The sequence below is a fragment of the Excalfactoria chinensis genome, chromosome 10, assembly GCF_039878825.1.
Source record: "Excalfactoria chinensis isolate bCotChi1 chromosome 10, bCotChi1.hap2, whole genome shotgun sequence".
NCBI lineage: Eukaryota > Metazoa > Chordata > Aves > Galliformes > Phasianidae > Excalfactoria > Excalfactoria chinensis.
This window is the reverse complement of record NC_092834.1, coordinates 17,351,914-17,369,283: the sequence shown is the minus strand read 5'-3', so window position 1 is coordinate 17,369,283 and position 17,370 is coordinate 17,351,914. Positions and strand designations below refer to the sequence as shown.

General features: G+C 52.2%; 2 protein-coding genes across 2 annotated transcripts; both read left to right on the top strand.

Moving 5' to 3' along the window:
- The first annotated feature begins 1,471 nt into the window (after window positions 1–1,471).
- On the top strand, window positions 1,472–9,854 carry CD276 (CD276 molecule). Its single transcript, XM_072345423.1, has 8 exons — window positions 1,472–1,751; window positions 2,139–2,205; window positions 3,915–4,265; window positions 4,344–4,640; window positions 6,307–6,444; window positions 7,751–7,792; window positions 7,967–8,002; window positions 8,756–9,854. The coding sequence occupies exons 1-8, from the start codon at window positions 1,584–1,586 to the stop codon at window positions 8,776–8,778; spliced, it is 1,122 nt and encodes a 373-aa protein (XP_072201524.1). The 5' UTR covers window positions 1,472–1,583; the 3' UTR covers window positions 8,779–9,854.
- Window positions 9,855–14,022: 4,168 nt separating this feature from the next.
- LOC140256759 (zona pellucida sperm-binding protein 3-like) lies at window positions 14,023–17,370 on the top strand. The gene is made up of 9 exons (XM_072345544.1): window positions 14,023–14,479; window positions 14,939–15,057; window positions 15,138–15,241; window positions 15,430–15,607; window positions 15,683–15,803; window positions 15,912–16,003; window positions 16,090–16,235; window positions 16,492–16,611; window positions 16,839–17,370. Exons 1-9 carry the CDS (start codon window positions 14,072–14,074, stop codon window positions 16,967–16,969), a joined length of 1,419 nt encoding a protein of 472 aa, XP_072201645.1. The 5' UTR covers window positions 14,023–14,071; the 3' UTR covers window positions 16,970–17,370.

Sequence of the window (17,370 nt, the reverse complement as noted above, 5' to 3'; positions counted from 1 at the left end):
GGTATCTGCAGGATGTAAGTTACCTCCGTGTGGGTATGGCTGATGTTTGGGTTAAAATCACTCCAAAATGGACAATCTGGGCAGCATCTGGGGGATAGAATCCTGCACATAGGTGATGTGGGATTATCCTCTGTTCTCCAGCCTCGTATTCAATATATTACAAATACATACCATGAATATGTATGTAGCCCCAAACCTCAGCCCATCCCTCCTCTCCTTGATCAAATCCTGGCTGAGCGTGAAATTAAACTTGCAAATTGCAGCCTTTTCTTTGCCTTGCCGTGTCTTTGTTCTTGTCAGCTTCATTATTATGCACATTTCTCATGCACACACCTTGGGTATTGCAGGGCGTCAGGAAGGAAAATTAGCCAGAAAGAATCATTTGGGACAGAGAGCATCCACTATTCAAATTCCTCCCTGGAAGCCCTTTCATTGTTAATTATGAACAGGTTTGCAAGCAGCTTAGATTTTAATTTTTAAGCTGGTTTTGATGTTCAAAAATCTACTTTTGTTTCAAAGGACATCTTACTTTCTTTGGCTTTTTTTCATGTTTAACACTAAAAATTGCTGCTGCTTGGAAGCTGTGCTGAGAGTCTGCAGCTTTGTGGGGGGAGCCTGTGCCAAAGCCTGTGTGCTCCTCCTGCATTTTAAGGCTGCTGGGCTTTCTTGTGGCGCTGCTGGAGCTGCTGTGGACCCAGACTTGCTGAGGCCATATCAGGGACCCATCTCATGCACAAAGATCCCATAAATTGATCTCCTGATTTAGCTGCAAGCTTCGAAAGTCTATTTACTTCATCCCTGATTGTTCCTATTGCCATCACCCGTCACAGTGTCCGCGTCAAGACATTGCCAGTTCCACTGCTGCAACAACAACCTTCCTTGCTCAAAGGGAAAAAGAAAAGAGTTGTTTTAAATATAACACATTTCCAGTTATTTTTATTTGCTTTTTAGCTCTGAGCTCTCCACCTTTGCTTGTTCCAGCTTTGCTCTGTAATCAAAAGGGTGAGGAGCTTCCTTTTCTCCTCTGGAATGAGACTGAAACCTCCCACGCGGGCACAGAAGCCACCAGACTGTGGGGACAATGCAGGGGCCTCGGGAACACAGCAAGAGCCAGCAGTGCACTGTCTGAGGCCTTGCCTTCCACGGGTCTCCCTGCACTGTGGCTCCCAAATATCTGGGGGTTCCTCTCCAGCAGCATCTTCTGCTGAGGACCATCAGTGCTCTGATCAAAGCTCCATGCATCCTGCTTTCAGCTAGCCCGTAGCCCACTGACCCCGACTCCCCATCCCCATACACCCCAACCCCATGGCACCGTGCACCAGTTTCCTGCCGCACACACAGTCTCCTTGCACTCCAGTCCTAGAGCTCTATGTACCCCAAGCCCCATATTGGAGACCCACAAACCTCCGTTCCCCAGCTCAGTACACACCAACCCTCAGTTCCATGTCACTCAAGCCCCTAATTCCACGCACGCAGCCTCGGAGCTGCACGAGCTTCAGCTCCCCAGCTCTGTACATCCCAGCGCTGGATCTGCGTGACCCCAAGCCCCGCCGTCCGAACCCCACCGCTCCAGCCCACTCCCCATGGCCGCAGCCCCACCTCCGCCGCGGGGACCCCGGGCAGGAAGCGGCCGCAGCCAATCAGCGCCCGGGCCGCGCTGCCGAGCCGAGCCGAACGGAGCCGAGCGGAGCCGAATCGAACCGAGCGAAGCCGAGCGGCGCCGAGCCGAGCCGAGCCGCGCCCTCCCCGCGGTAAGTGCGGGGCCCGGCGGTGCCCGGGGTGCGGGGTCGTGGCGGTGCCCGGGGTTCTCTCGCCGATCGCGGGCTCGTCCCGCAGCCCTGTTGGTCCCCGTGCGGCTCCCAGGCTTTGTTCCGGGAAGGCGGAATGAATGGGGCCGGGCGGGATGGCGGTTTCCTCTCCGTGTTTTGGGGCAGCCCCCGAAAGCGCCACTTAGGGAGATTTTCTCACGGATTGCTCCTTTTAAGTCACTTTCGGAGCAAGTCTCCAGCCGGGAAATGGGCAGAACCAGCCGAACTGCACGGGGAGAAAGCTTGGAAAGAAACAAAACGGGGAGGAGAAGCGATGAGGTTCCGCACCCGTTCAGTGTTGTTTCCTGTTTTTCCTTATTTCCCCCCCAGCTCGGGGTGCCAAGAAGACGTGCAATGATGCTGCTCGCCTTGGGAGTGTTGGTGCTCGGCCTGGCAGGTGAGTGGGGTTGCCCCGAGGAGATGCTTTAGTGCCACTTCATCCCCACTCAATGGTGTTGGGCTGGAAGCGGTGATCACCACCTGGTCCTGGGGTCCTTGGGAAGCCTTCGAGCATGGGTGGCCCTAGGAAGTATGACCTGTGGTTCTGATGGCCCTGGGAGCCCACAGCTGTGATGGCTTTGATGGTCGTGGGATCCATTGCTGTGAGGGCTTTGTGTCCTGGGACCCCATGGCTGCAGTAACCCCGTAACCCATGGCTCTGGAACCCTATGGCTCTTTTGGCCCTGGGTCCCCATGGGTGCAATGGTCCTGGGTCCCCATGGCTCTGATGGCTTCCTGCCCATCTAATCTGTGGTTTTGATGGCCATAGGACCCATGGCTACAATGGCTCTGATGGCCTTGGGACCAAATGGCTCTGATGACAGCTTGCCCTGGGACACTACAGCTGTGCTGGCCATGGAACCGCTGGCTCTGATGATCCTGGGAATCCGTAACTCTGATGGCTGTGGGATCCATGGCTGCAGTGGTTCTGATGGCCCTGGGTGAACATGGCTCCCTGATGGCTTTCTGCTCCAGGACCATGTGTCTGCAATGGCCATGGGATCCATGGCTGCAATGGTGCTGATAGCCCCAGGACCCCATGGCTCTAATGGCTGCAATGGACCTGGAACTCCATGGCTGTGATGACTTTCAGCCACTTGACCCCATAGCTGTGATGTCTTTGTGCCCTGGGATGCTGCAGCAGTGATGGTGGTGGGATGCATGGTTCTGGTGGCTTTCTGACCTCTTTCTCTGCCACCCCCAGGCCCTCCTTCCTGAGTGCCAGTTTTGAAGCTCACCACAGAGATGTTGATCCTTCCCCTAGACCCTTGCAAAGGTCTCACACCACCCTTGGCTGCCATCCCCTAAGGTTTTGATGGTGGTGTCCCACAAGGGCAACGTTCACAATTCCCCAGGAAACCCAATAGGGGAACAAAAAATCTCACCTGAAACCAAGGGAGATGCGTCCCTGCAGCGTGGGACATCACCTCCTGTGTGCTGCATCAGAAAGGCGAAGGTGCAGCAGGATAAACTCCCGAGTTCCGTGACAGTCTGTGTTTGTCTGAGCTCCTGGACCTCCTGTGGGCATGTCAGCAGCATGTGGCCACTTGCACAGAGGGACATGGTGGCCCAGAGCCCATGGCTGGACTCATCAAGCTGGGATCAGGACATAAAATCTATATAGGCACTATATAAAAGTGGCACCTTCCTTTGTCTCAGATGACACTTTTTCCCCTTCTCCCCTCCGTATTACATATCTCTCTTTGGGACTGGTCTGTGAGATGAGCACGCTGGGAGGGTTGGGAGTAGCAGAGGAATGTGGGCACCACATCCTGGTGTGGTTGGCACAGGAGCTGCCAGCTGGAGTGTTGGTGCCATCTAGCGCTCACGAGCCCAGCCACAGAGCTGGCTTTTTGTGGGGACGTGGGCCTCTGTGTCCCCACAGCTGTCACCTTCCAATCTCCTCTTCGTGTGGAGAAGCTGCACTTCCCTCTCAGCTGTCTGTTTTCTTCTCCCTGTCTGCAGAACAAAGACCCCACCGTACCCCTTAGCTACCTGCATTCTCGCTGCATCCTGTCTTAGGGGTGGCTTTTTGTAGACCCTACCAAAACAAACCATCCCGAGCCAGAGACAGGGTCTGACCACCGTGTTCTTCACATCCTACAGGTGCCATGGAGATCCAGGTCCCGGAAGAGCCCGTGGTGGCCCTTTATGGCCAAGATACCACCTTGCACTGTTCCTTCTCCCCCGAGGCCAACTTCAGCCTGAAGGACCTCAGCCTCATCTGGCAGCTGACAGACACCAAGCGCCTGGTGCACAGCTTCTCCGGTGGCAGGGACCAGCTGATCGACCAGGGTGGGGGCTTCACCAACCGCACGGCCCTCTTTTATGACCAGCTGTCCCAGGGCAACGTCTCACTGCTCCTGCGGCGCGTGGAGATTGCAGATGAGGGCAGCTTCACCTGCTTTGTCCGCGTCCGTGATTACAACAGCGCAGCTGTGACGCTGCAGGTGGCAGGTGAGATATGGCCGTGCAGTGTCATCCATCTGTCTGCGGGTGCAGCGATCCTTCATGATGGCTTGCCTTTCCTTCCAGCTCCCTACTCCAAACCCAGTTTGAACCTGGAGCCCAGTAAGGGCTTGAAGCCGGGGCATAAGGCTGTTGTCACTTGCCAATCTTCCTATGGTTACCCCGAGGCCAGCGTCCTCTGGCAGGACAGCCACGGTGCCAATATCACCGACAACGTCACCACATCACAGGTAGCCAACGAGGAGGGGCTCTTTGACGTGTACAGCGTCCTGCATGTGCTGGTGGAGCCTAGCAGCACCTACTCCTGCCTGGTGCGGAACCCAGTGCTGCAGCAGGAGACCCACGCCTCTGTCACTATCACAGGTGAGCCGGTGTGGGCCAGCTTTGGGGAACTAAGCGTGAAGATTTACCTCTAAAGAAGGTAAACCCAGTGGCACAGAATCAGCCCTGGGGTTGCACCGTAACCCATCTCTACCTCCCTGCCCATGGAGTTGCAGGATGGCTTGGGGCTGTCCTGTCTGTCTGTGCTGCTCCGATCCTGGCTCTGGAGGTTCTTGCTGAACTGCAGTGTGGGGTTTTGCAAGGACTGTGTGAGATTTGGGAAGGGTCTGGAGGTGTTTTTGTAGTTCTAGCTTTGCTAGTCACCCTGTCCCGGTATAAACCACTCCAGAGAGCCAGTATAAGGCATGATAGTCTTCCTCTCCACAGCATGTAGCCATGCAACCTCATCCCATCCTAGTATTACAGAAACACTGCATCCCTGGTACGTTCATGCTATCCTAATCCTGACCAAAACACCCTTTGGGCACCTGGAATTACAGCGCTGTTTCCAACCTGAGCTGTTTGGCATGAGGACCGATGTCTCAGCAAAGTTTCTGTCTGGTTCCCCAGCTCGCTTCATTTGTCTTTGAGCATCATTCAGCCTCACCACCTTGCTGTGACAATGTCTTGCTCTGCTGGTCCGACAAATAAAGGGCTTAGTGGCGTTTATCCAGGATGGCAGTGACAAGGAGTGTGGGCAGGGCTTGGTTGAAGAGTTTTGTAGGGCTGTGCATAGGAGCTGGGTGACAAAACCCATGGATGTGAGCCAGCATGCCCCAAATCCAAACCTCCTGGGGCCAAGTAGGGGTTTGAGGCCCCTCCTGTTGCCCTCAGGAGTCCTCAGAGATGCTCTGAGAAGTGAAGGGATGAGCTCCAGGGGATAACTCCAAGGAATCTGGCCCCTCAAACTTCATCAGTGTCTTGCAGGACCCATTCTTGGCATGCTGTTGACTTGGAGTGGCTTTCACTCATCCCCACTTGCTCAGCTTTTATTGCTGCCTTGGAGCTCTTTATAACCTTACACAATCTCCAGCAGTGTTAATTAGTGTTTAATTGGCTCTGCAGTTGCTGGGTTGTGAAGGTGGGTCCCTGGTGGAGCATCAGCCTCTTGACTGGTGGCACCAAGCTCTTCCAGCATGTGTCACACAGGCACCAAAACTTGGCCATGGATAGCAAATGGGACAGCGACAGCACGTCTGTCATTCCCTGGGTTTGCCCAAAAGCAAGAATTGTGTTGATGAGGACTGAGGAGAGACTTTTCATGGGCTCAGAGCTGCTTTCCTTAGTGTACGAGCAAGTGGGCAGTCTTAGGGTGAGGGCTGGATGTGTCAGGGAGCTCCACATTCACCATGTCCCCTGCCACTATGGGTCTGCTAAGGCAGAACAAGGGGGCAGAGAGCCAGCTAGGGGATCTGTTCTTTCTGGGTTCCTCCTCAAAACAGAACATCCCTGAATGGGATTTGCTTGGGACAAAGCTTTATTTGAAGATGAAGTGATGTTAAGAGGGAAAAAAAAAATCACAGATTCCTGATGCCTTACGTGCAAGCCAACTTCTCAAAGTAATATCTGTAGCTCGCTACAGTGAAATGTACCCTAAAACCCCATCAGCCCTTTGCAAGGAGAATTCCCTGCCACCACGGGATCCCTGATGCTGCATACCCTCTCCCTTAGCATTATAAATAGCAGGGTTTCTGCTGTTCTCCCCAAGGCCAGCACCTCGCCTTCCCTGCCGTGGCTCTCTGGGTGACAGTGGGACTCTCCATCTGCATCGTGGTGCTGCTTGCAGTCCTGGCTTACATCTGCCAGAAGAAAATCCGCCAGAGCTGTGAGGAAGAGGAGAACGCAGGTAGAGCATCCCTTGTCCCAGCAGCAGGTGCTGGGGGTGGGGGGACACTTTCCCCTGCATGACTTTACCTCGGTGGTGGCATCTGTTTTTGACAGCTGCTGCCTGCCTGCACCTATCCAGGTGGCTCTTTCCTTTTGCACACAAATCAGCTTTTTCCTCTGGTTTTTACCTCCCGGCGCACGTTCACCTTTCTGCGCTGCCCTTCTCCATCTCCTCCCCTGCCCCTGCAAACATCCTCCAAGTGTCTGGTGCCCCGATGGCTCGGCAGCAGCTCCCAGAAGCTGCCTCCAAGCGTTTGCCACTGCAGAAATGTCGCACGCATTGACACGCGGAAATAGCATGAGACAGAGCTGCTCCGTGCTCGCCCTTGCTCTCCTTTCTCCTTGCTTCTGAAAGGATTACTGCGAGCCGTGCTGCTCTCTCCTGGGAAGCGCTCTGAAATGCACCCTTTGAAAAACATTTGTGTGCCCGCTCTTGTTTTTTACATTCTCCCCCTCCTTTGTTTTGTTTCTTTTTTGTCAGAGAGGTGTTTGCTCAGAAAGTGGGGCTTTGTTCCTTTAAAAAGAAAGCTGTTGTGCTCCAAAATGGCCTCAGCAGCAGCAGCAGCAGCTCGCTGGCGTTCCTGCTTGTCTCCCTCTGGCTCCAGGGCTGATGCGTCTCACCATGCCAGAGCCGTGCCCTGACAGCCCTGTGCTGTGCAAACCGCACCGCCCTGGGCCGTGTTCTCCCCTCTCCCTGCCTGCTGTGGCTTTGTTAATTATGTTTTTGTTGTATATTATAAATATCTTTTTCCCTTTGTAGCACAAACCCTGGCGAACGTTCCCTTTTGCTGGAGGGTTCGAAGCACTGGGCAGTACGGCTGTGGCCCCTACTTCGATCCTTTAGCATGAGAACATCCTGTGATGTTTTCTCCCTCCCCCCCTCCAGCAAACTTTGCTTTGAACAATAACCCTGTGAGACCCTTTGTGGGAGCTGCAGGAAGCAGGAACATTGGTTTGTGCTGGTCCTTCTGGCTGGGAACAGCATCGTAGGGATTCAGAGCATCCCACCACCAGGGCCGTCCCTAAGCCCCTGGCTCCAGATGGCAGCCATGCTATAAATAGGGAGTGGAGCTGTGGGGTCATGCACAGACAGGGAAATTCCACCCCCCGTGGGTTTCAGGGCTCCGCACAGGGCTGGAGGAAGGATGCGGGATGCTGTGGGTACCACATGTGAGCAGAGGCAGGGAGGCACAAGCAGGGGTGCAGGCATAAACCCAGCGGGAGGTCTGAGGGTGCTTCACTCTCTCCTGATTGTTATTTTGTAGGGACAGAGGAGCAGGACACGGAAGGGGAAGAACAAAAGACAGGTAGGTGGGTGCTGCAGGTTCATTCCCACTGCTCCCAGTACCGTGCTGAGAAGGGGGCTGGGAGACATCCTCTGGTTGCACAGCCCCGCCACATCCCAACATGCCAAGAGCAAGGTGGGGAGGGTCTCGAGCTGTTCTGTGCAAGCTGATCACTGCTGGTTTTGCTTTTTGCAGCTCTGCAGCCACTGAAGAGTACGGAAGACAAAGCAGGTGAGCGTGTCTGCTTGGTGTCCTTGTCCTTGCCCATGCTCTGCTTAGGCAGCCTCATCTGTAAGGTGCTTCTGAGAAAGTTTTGTTTCCTGTGCAGTTTTCCCCTGCACACAGGGAGTTTTTCTGGGGGCTAAGACACATTAAAGCATCCCAGGCTTTGCCCCCAAGGCTTTATTTAACCTTCGGGATGCTGGGTGAAAGCCCGGACAATGAGAAATGGGATCAAGCATCCCTGCTTCCCCTTCTGCTCCAACCCTGTCCTGGTCATTGCCAGGAATTTGGGTCTCCCCAATGCCTTTCTCTTTTGAGTAGCAGCCAGGTATTGAATTTTGGATGAAAATCTGTGAGATTTGGATTTACGCTGATGTTGAATCGCTGCTGCTTTCACCTTTATTATTAGCCCTTCTATTTCTCTGATGCCGTTTCCATCTCCACCAATAGATTTATACAAGCCTTTTCTCCCCTCCCATTCCCACATTTAGCAAAGCATTAAGTAGCTCTGCTTTCCTTTTTTCCCTCTTTTCCATCTCTCCTCCACTCTTACCTCCCCTCTGCTAGCTGCAGACCATGTTTCTTGCTTTTTCATCCCAAATTTCAAGCCCATCTCCCCATTCTCATGTATCTGCCCCTAGATACCTGTGTTATCCATGACAAGGAGATACAGGCAGGCACTTCCAGCTCTGCCTGTGAATTATTATTCTTAATATTTTTAGTTGTATTGTCTTATTTTCTTCTTCCTTTTCTTCCCCCCAGATAACGAGCAAGAAATTGATTGATGGGAGCTGGGACAGCACCCCGTGCCCCACACCAGCCCAACCGTCCCCTGCGGTGACAAACCCAGGACACACCAGAGAGACAGAGACACCCCGACCTGCTGCCACCCCTGCACCGAGTGCTGTCACTCTGTGTTTTCGGGGTGCCCTGGGGCTGGAGAGAGGCATTGCCTCCCTTTAACCCCAGCGAACCCCAAAGCCACAGCCCAAGGGTACGTCTGTCCATCTGCATCCATAGGGAGCACTGGGCTGAGCCTGCAGGGTGAGCATCACTGCAGAGACACACTGAGATGTTTATTTCACCTTACACCGCTGCACTTCCAACTGAACTTTGATTTTTGCCTTAAGTGCATGGTTATCCCATGCCTCGAATTAACCCAAAGGATTTTCCACAGAGGGTTCTTTCCCTGCCCCAACCCCGAGGCAGAGCTCAGGGAACAGCTGGGGCAGTGCAATGTCTTCACTTTACTTCGGAAGGGTTGGAAGTTGGTGGGCAGCAGAGGGAGGGGTTTTTAGCAAGTGGTTTCTGCCACCTCGTGACCTGGCTTCAGCTCAGGAATGCTGGAAAAAAAAAACAACACTAAAACCTACTTTTTAAGGGGGGAAAAAAAACCAACAACACAAAAATAGCATTTTTAAGGAAAAAAACAATACACCAAACTCTAGTTTTTAAGGGACGTTTCTACACTCATAGAATATACAACAGGTGCTCATCCCCAGCTGGACCACTGTGCCTATTGCCTCATCAAGTGTTAAACTCTTGCATGGGTTGTACTTAAGCCTTAGCATCCCTGAAGCCCCAAGTGTTTGTGACACTAAATAATGCTCTTGTAATGTGTTTTGGGTAAAACCAAAATGGGTTTTGCTTGGATGGCTGCTGGAAGGGGCACCCAATGCCAGCGTGTGTGTGACACCAGGGGACCTCTTGGCTTTTGTACGCAGGCTGAGAAATGGATTTGCTTGTGGTACATCACTGGGTCCAGCCATGGGTCTTCTGTTGCTTTTTGATGTTATTTAACATCCAGAATCTGGAGGGTTTTGTGCCTTGACAAATAAACGCGTTGGTCGTTTTGGATGATGATTTCTGAGTTGGTGGTTGGAAAAGGGGAGAGTGAGGATGACCCGAGGTTCTTTTCCCACCTTAAAACCCCATTTCCTTCACAAATCTACAATGGCCTATACTGCATAGAGGAGAAAAATAGCTTGGTGGTGGAAGAGGTCCAAGGGGCAAGAGCCCCTATCTGTAGGACGCCCTGCTTCATACTGCATTAAGTGTTTGGGTTCACCTCATGAGATTCTCAGCACAGAAGAGCGAGACCTGATGTCCTTGTCTCAGGGTGTTTGATGGCCTGAGCTGGTGCTGCAAGACCTGCACTTGTTTAAAGATGCTCATATTGACATGTGTATGCATATTTTGGACCTCAGCTTCGCTCTGGCTCCGTCCCTCAGTCTTCTTCTGTCACCGTGGCATCATCCACCACTGGGTGATGAGACCTACCTTGATAGCTCCTCTTCATTTTGATACATAGAGCAGCAGGAGAAAGAGCAAAATCCCAAAGGGCCGCCATCATCTCTGCACCAACTGTATGGCATTTTTCCATACTTTGGCTGCTCTTTAATCCCATCTATCGGTAGGGTTTGATGAACAGAGGAGCTGCTGCCAAGGGATGGGGTCTCCTTCAACCCATCACGGCCAGCAGGGATTATTTTTAGCTGTCCTTCCCGGGCATGCAGCCAGGCACTGCATTTTAATAGAAAAATATTTCTAAAAGCGAGACAAGTTAAAGCGTGCCTGTATCAAAGTCATATTAGGGAGGGGATGGATGGTTATTTCATTTAGGGGCTGTGATATACAGTCTGAATTAAACACTGGTGCAATTTTTAACGAGGTGCCAGGAGGTGCTATTAATATTATTTAGCACTCAGCCAGCCGCTGGGCTGGGGGAACAAAGCCATTAACCCCCCCTGCCCAATGTTGACGGGTGATGGAACGAGTCATCCTGAAGCTGAGGACCTTCATGGGTGTTAAATGGCCTAAGATAGCTCTGCAGGATGCAGGTTAATGGGATGGGATGCCTCCATCGTGCTCGTCATCGTGAACTTGGGACTAGATGGGCTCTAGAGGTGATTTGCAGCATCAGTTCTGTCATTCCCCGTGTGTTACACTGCACAAAGAGGGAAGGGAAAGTTTTAGGGCACCCATGTGCCATAAGACAAGGAGATTTGCTTCGTGTCCCCCTAAAAAGCTCCCAGCTCCTGGGTCTTAACTGCTGAAGGTGAGAAGCAAAGCCCCAGAGCCAAGGATGTGAGCTCGTGTTAGGCAAAAGGAAGCAGAAAGTTCCTTAACTACTTTCCACCTGTGCTTACAGCTTCTCCTAGAAGTGGTATCTAGAGAAGATTGAAGCAAATCAGCCGGCAGTCCAGGATGCTCATTGCCTGGTGGTTCCCATTTTTGTGCAAACAGCTGAATGAAATGCTCCCCTCTGGTGTATACTGAGATGTTTCATCCCATCCATAATGGCTCTTTCTAAGCCCTCTTGTCCCCTGCAACCACTTTTTCTTTCATTTCCCTTTAGTTTTCCTCCCAATGAGAAGCTCAGCTCAGGACACAAGAGTTGGCTTTCCTTGGAAACAGGAGCCAGTTCAGAGCCATCCTTCTCCACCTGCCCCAAAAGGTGCATCAAAGGGCCTTGAAAAACTCGTGCCTGGTGCCTAAATCTTTTTGATGGGGAAGAAAAAAGCACTATTTTTAAAAGATGGGTATTATTAAAGTGGGGTCGGTATTTTCAGAGCCCCTTTCTCGCTCCTGGAACCCATCTCTTTTTTTTTGGCTGGATTGCTCCCTGCTGCCTCAATGCATCTGGTCCCAATATGTCAGAGTTAACCAAGGGGTTGAGAGACGTTTTAATTACAGCCTTGGCTATCCGGCCTCGTTTGTCACGGGCAACTTGAGCGATTTATCCATCAGCACTGAGACACGAGCTGAAGCAGAAGGGAAGAGCAGGCTGCATTTATCTCGGTGACTCAGAAGAGAGATTTGAAACGAAACAGTGATATCCCATAAAAGCCCCTGCCTGGCATGAAGTTGTCTTTGACCCGGGAAACGAATGAGTGATCTAAAATTCAAAGTAAATGACTCTATTTATTCCCCCTCCCCCACCTTCCTCCATGTATTTGCTGAGTGAGGCTCCTTTCGTTTTGGGGTGCATGGCAGGATACTAGCAGGGTGATCTGGGGGCCATTTCGCTGCCCTTTAATGACCGTGGGGTAAATCCCTTGGCTGTGCTGCTGAACTGGGTGATGGCAGCGGGGCAGGAGGCAAAGCAAGGTTGTCACTGCTCAATGGGCTGGAGAGAAGCATGAGCTGCCTCAGGTAAGTACAAGTTGCCTCAGCATCGCAGGGTACCTATTCAATTCCCCAGCTGATACAGTATTTAACACTCCAGTGGAAAAACAGCACCCTGGCAAACAAATGGACGAGCCATCCAGAGCAGGGCTGACGGTGCAGTTATTTTCCACGCACAAAAGAATTTTCCAGGCTCAGGGAAAAAAGCAGGTGCTGATGCTGGTTGGCTCTGGCACGTTCCAAGCTGGGCCCCCCCATCCCTGTCTCTCCATCTCAGGTGCATCCCGAGGGATGGATGAGATGGATGGCACCCACCCAACCAGCGGATGGAGCTCCTAGCCCAGGGCTGCAACGAGGTATCCCTAATGTCCTTCATCACCAGAGGAAATCTATAGTCACAAATGGAAAGGGCTATTCCTTCGGAGCTATTAAAAGCAGATCACAGTGATGGATGCGGCTGGGAGGTGGTAGATTTTTCTCTTTTTCTTGCAGCCTATTGATCCCAAATGAGAACAAAAACCATTCCCACCCCCGACATTCAGCCTTTCCCACCCAGCAGGAGCTGGCGATGTTTTAGGCCCATCTATCTCCCATCCACCCAGTGAGCACAGGCACGAGCCGGGCTCGGAGCCGACCGCCGCTTCCTGAATTAATAAAGAGAGCCTGAGCCACCGGAGAGGTTTTTCTTGTTGTATCATTTATTCATCACTCATAAAACTATCCACACTTTGGGGAGACCGCAGCAGATGTCTAATGCATGGGCCAGCAGGAAAGGGGGGTCCTGTTGGGATTCAGCTGCCTCCTGCAAGTCAGTGTAGCGTGTGCAGCCCCAGACCCATCCTGCAGATGGAGAGGAAGGAGCTTCATCCTGCAGATCCCATTCTGTCGGGTGTGCATAGTGCTACTGTAAAAACACAGCACAGATACGACTCCTCGCGTTAAGATCCCTCCTGGTTGTTCAGCTGCAGGGCATCATCCCCATGTCAAGTGGACCCCAGTAGCTCCGCGTGACCCCCAACCTCTCCATTCCGCACGGCGATGTAGAGCCATTAGTCATCCTACTGTACGCACCAGCAGCTGTGCCAATTAGCATAATTAACACACGAGGGCCAATTAATCTCTTGATTATGCCTGCCATTCACTTATCAGCTGCTATTATGGGAAGATCGGCTTTTGTACCTCTGCTTTCTATGCAAATAAGCCGGTTATGATGCCTTCATTACTTGATATACAATTACCCAGTGCAGATACCCATGAAATCGAGCACGGACAGATTTGTCAGCACATACGGGCCAGAGCCCAGGTGGATCTGGCAGCTAAAGAGCTATGAAAGCTCCCTCCATGTACCCCCTCGGCTGATGCTCACAGCTGGGCGTTTGGGGAGCCTCTGGCACAGTGTTGGTCAGCGTTAGCTCCATTTCAGCCATAGTAAGGGACACATAGGCACAGGCATGTGGGATGTTTTTGGCCACAAAGACGTGCTGTGGGGTTGCTGGCCCTAAGCTGCATCTTGGTGCCGTGCCACTGGGCACTGTGGCTGGGTGCACTCTTGCTACATAGGTGGTAACAGGGACAGTCAGGTCAGCAAGATCTGTGGTCCAAGGAGATACAGCAGGACACAATATATCCCCATACCCAATCTGGGTTAGCCGTGTGTCCCCACCATGATCACCCTCCCAATGTGTCCCTAAAACCAATGTGATGATGGCTGTTGCCATCCCAAACAGATGAGACACAGGGCAATGCTCACAGAGGAGAATGGTCCCAGCTGATTTCCATTGACCTGGGTTGGCCCTGGGTGCTCCAAGGGCTGCAGGAGGCCCCGCCTGCAGCTTCCAGGTGCATCCCATCTGGTCTACAAGGTATAAAAGGCATCTGAGCAACCTCTTCTCTATCTGCTGGGTTTTTTTTGTTGTTGCTGTTGTTGGTGGTGCTGGTGGTAGTGCTAGGATGGGGTCTGGAGGCAGCCTGGGAGTTGCTCTGTTGTGCTGGATGCTGGCTGAAGCAGCATCTTATAGTCCTTGGGATTTCTCTCCAAGGGACTTAGGAGTCTTAAGGGTCCGAGGGGACTCTTCTTGGAGGCCACCCCAGGTGCCTTCCTTCTCCCAGCCCTCCCCATGGGCATGGGTGGATATGTCTCAGCTCCAGGCTGCATCCCCACTGCACCCCGTGTCTGTGAGGTGCCAGGAGGCACAGATGGTGGTCATGGTGCACAGGGACCTCTTTGGCACCGGGCGCCTGGTCCGGGCTGCAGACCTGACCCTGGGTGCGGCTGCCTGCCCAGCCACAGCCCAGAATGCTGCTGAGAACGTGGTGACCTTCACAGCTGGGCTGCATGAGTGTGGCAGCACCTTACAGGTAAGGTAGAGTGCCATGGTGAGGAGCTGTTCCATCCTTAGTGATATTGCTGCTTAAGGTAATGTCCTTTCTCTAAGCTGTGATCCATGCTGGCATTGGGTAAATGCAAATTATCAGGGGGCAATGCACTTTTACATTGCCTAAAAATGACCTGGCAAAGGTGATGTCAAGGGCTGGGGTCCTGGTGTAGCACTTATCTGCTTGCAGCAGGAATTGAGCTGTAGTGTGACTGTTGCAGGGCTATTTTTCCAAGTATGGCTGCTGTCTCTAAGCCTAAGTGAGGCACCCAGTTAGCTGCAAGCAGGGCTCCTAGCTTTTTTTTCTTGGCTTGGAGAACATGAAGGATAAGTTGTGTCTCCATGGCTGATGTATATCCATGCCCTTGTACAGTCAGTGCTGAGGTTTTGATTGACTGGTTTGCTTTACAAGCTTATCAGCTCTCCCAAATGTCCCTTCCAGGTGACACCAGACTCCTTGATCTACAAAACAAGCTTGTTCTATAAACCTACTCCTGTTGGTAACATGGTCATTGTAAGGACCAGCCCAGCTGTAGTTCCTATTGAGTGTCACTATCCCAGGTGAGTAAATAGGACTGTTCCTCTGTATCTATGGGCTTATAGTGATGGTTGCATGTTTGTCAACACATCTTTCTATTTAGGAAGAGCAATGTGAGCAGCAGTGCTGTCCGACCTACATGGGTTCCCTTCCACTCCACGCTGTCAATGGAAGAGAAGCTGGTGTTCTCCCTGCGCCTCATGAGTGGTGGGTGTAGTGCTCCAGCCCCGTTTCCCTCTGGTACACGTATGGCCCAAGCAGAGCAAGAGCTGGGCTACACTAAAGCCTTCAAGAAGGGATACATGGGTTACTCCTTGGTTAAGGGGCCCTACGTACATGGGAGGGTGATGTGCTTTTCTCCAGAGTAGCCTGTAACTTTGGCCTTCCCATTCCAGATGACTGGAGGACTGAGAGGCTTTCCAATGGTGTCCAGCTGGGGGAAAGCCTGCATCTTCAGGCTGACGTCATGGCTGGGAGCCACGTACCACTGAGGCTGTTTGTGGATGACTGTGTGGCTACTCTGAGCCCTGACAGGAACTCCTCTCCTCGATATGCCCTGATTGACCTCAGCGGGTAAGGGGATGGCCTGGTCTGTAGGGCAGTGCTGCAGATAGCTGGGGCTGCGCTGATGTCTGACCCTTGTTCCAGGTGCTTGGTGGATGGGAGAGCAGATGATGCCACTTCAGCCTTCATATCTCCACGGCCAAGGCAGGAAACACTGCAGTTCATGGTTGATGCATTCAAGTTTGCAGGAGACGACAGAAACTTGGTGAGAAGCAACATCTGCACCTCTTGACCTGGCCTGCTCTGCTGTGATAGTGTTCTACATGACCAAAATCAATTTATCCTGGGGATGTGGGTTTAATTTCCCTTCCAGATCTACATCACATGTCACCTGAAGGTCTCCCCAGCAGACCAGGCCCCCAATCCATTGAACAAAGCCTGTTCCTTCAACAAAGCCAGCAGCCTGTGAGTAGCTGAGATGTGTGGGTGGGGACAGCTAGAAGGAGAGGGCTCACAAGTGGGTGATCCCTTCATGGGTGTTTCTCTTTCAGCTGGGCTCCTGTGGAGGGTACTGGAGATATCTGCAGCTGCTGTGAGACAGGCAACTGTCCATTATATGGAGGATACTCCCGGAGAACTAACCCTCTGTCCAGGTGGTCAGGGAGACGCATGAAGAGGGGCACCTCTTCCAGGCAAGGTAGGGCTCAGTGTATCCGAAATGCAGCCCTGAGTCATGGTGAACTTCCAGCTTGGGATGGCTGAGGTGCTGGGTGGTCTTTAGGGAATATATCACATCTCAAGGGCAAACTTGGCTCTTCTTCAGTGCTGTAACTGTCCTTAAGTTAAACCACTGGAAACCTGCTCTTGCAAGGGCTGCCTTTCTGTATGTAAGTCCTGAAGTCTGGAGCGATCAGACGCTCTCCTATGAGTTCAATATGTTTATGTCATCTCAGATGGGTCCTTGAGGAGAGCAGAAGCTGAAGTCTCAGTTGGACCGCTGCTGATCCTTGATCCAGCTCAGGGATTGTGGAGTTCCTCAGGACGCCGTGTGCCAGCAGGGAAGGCACCACAGGGTATGTGGGTTGTGTGTATGACTCTGCCTTCGTGTCTCAACTGAAGGTGGCTCCAGGTTGACCTAATCATGGTTTTTCTCCCATGATTTCATACCTATATGGAATCTCTTGCATAATAACAGAAGGCAGCCCGGGGAATCGTTTCCTGACACATCCTGAGGGTTCTGCCACTGGCAGATGGTGGGAAGCCATTAGATGTGTAGCAAGGGGATTTTTGTCTCTTTCAGGTGCTGCTGGAGGACTTCCTATGCTGGTTCAAGTAGCCATGCTCGTAGCTGCTGCTGTGCTGAGCTTAACTGCCCTTGGAATATTTATTGTGTGCAAAAGATACAGTCGCCCTCCCAGTGTGTCGCTGTAATTCCCTGTTCCTAATAAAAAGAAACGTTTCTGTCCTCCCTTTGCCCTCAGTGGGAAGGAGGAATGGCAGCCTTGGGTCTAATCTGCTCCAGTGGGGTGAGATGAGGCACCAGCCTCCAGGTAAGCCAGTGCTGGTGTGGCCACAGGTGCTGGTTTAGCTCTTTTCTTTTGGGCTATCAGGGGAAATCAATGCTGCTGACAGATGCAAAATGGATTTGGGACTTTGGAAGTCCTGTTTACTCCTCATTAGTGGTGGTGATGCTGAAGGACACAACAGCAGCTCTGTCTGGGGCTTGTTGATGCTAGAAGTTGATATAGCCTAGAAGAAAGTCCCTACCTCTGAAGATTAGGGGTGGAGGTAATATGATGTTCAGTCCCTCTCCTTGTTCTTTGGTTTTTCCC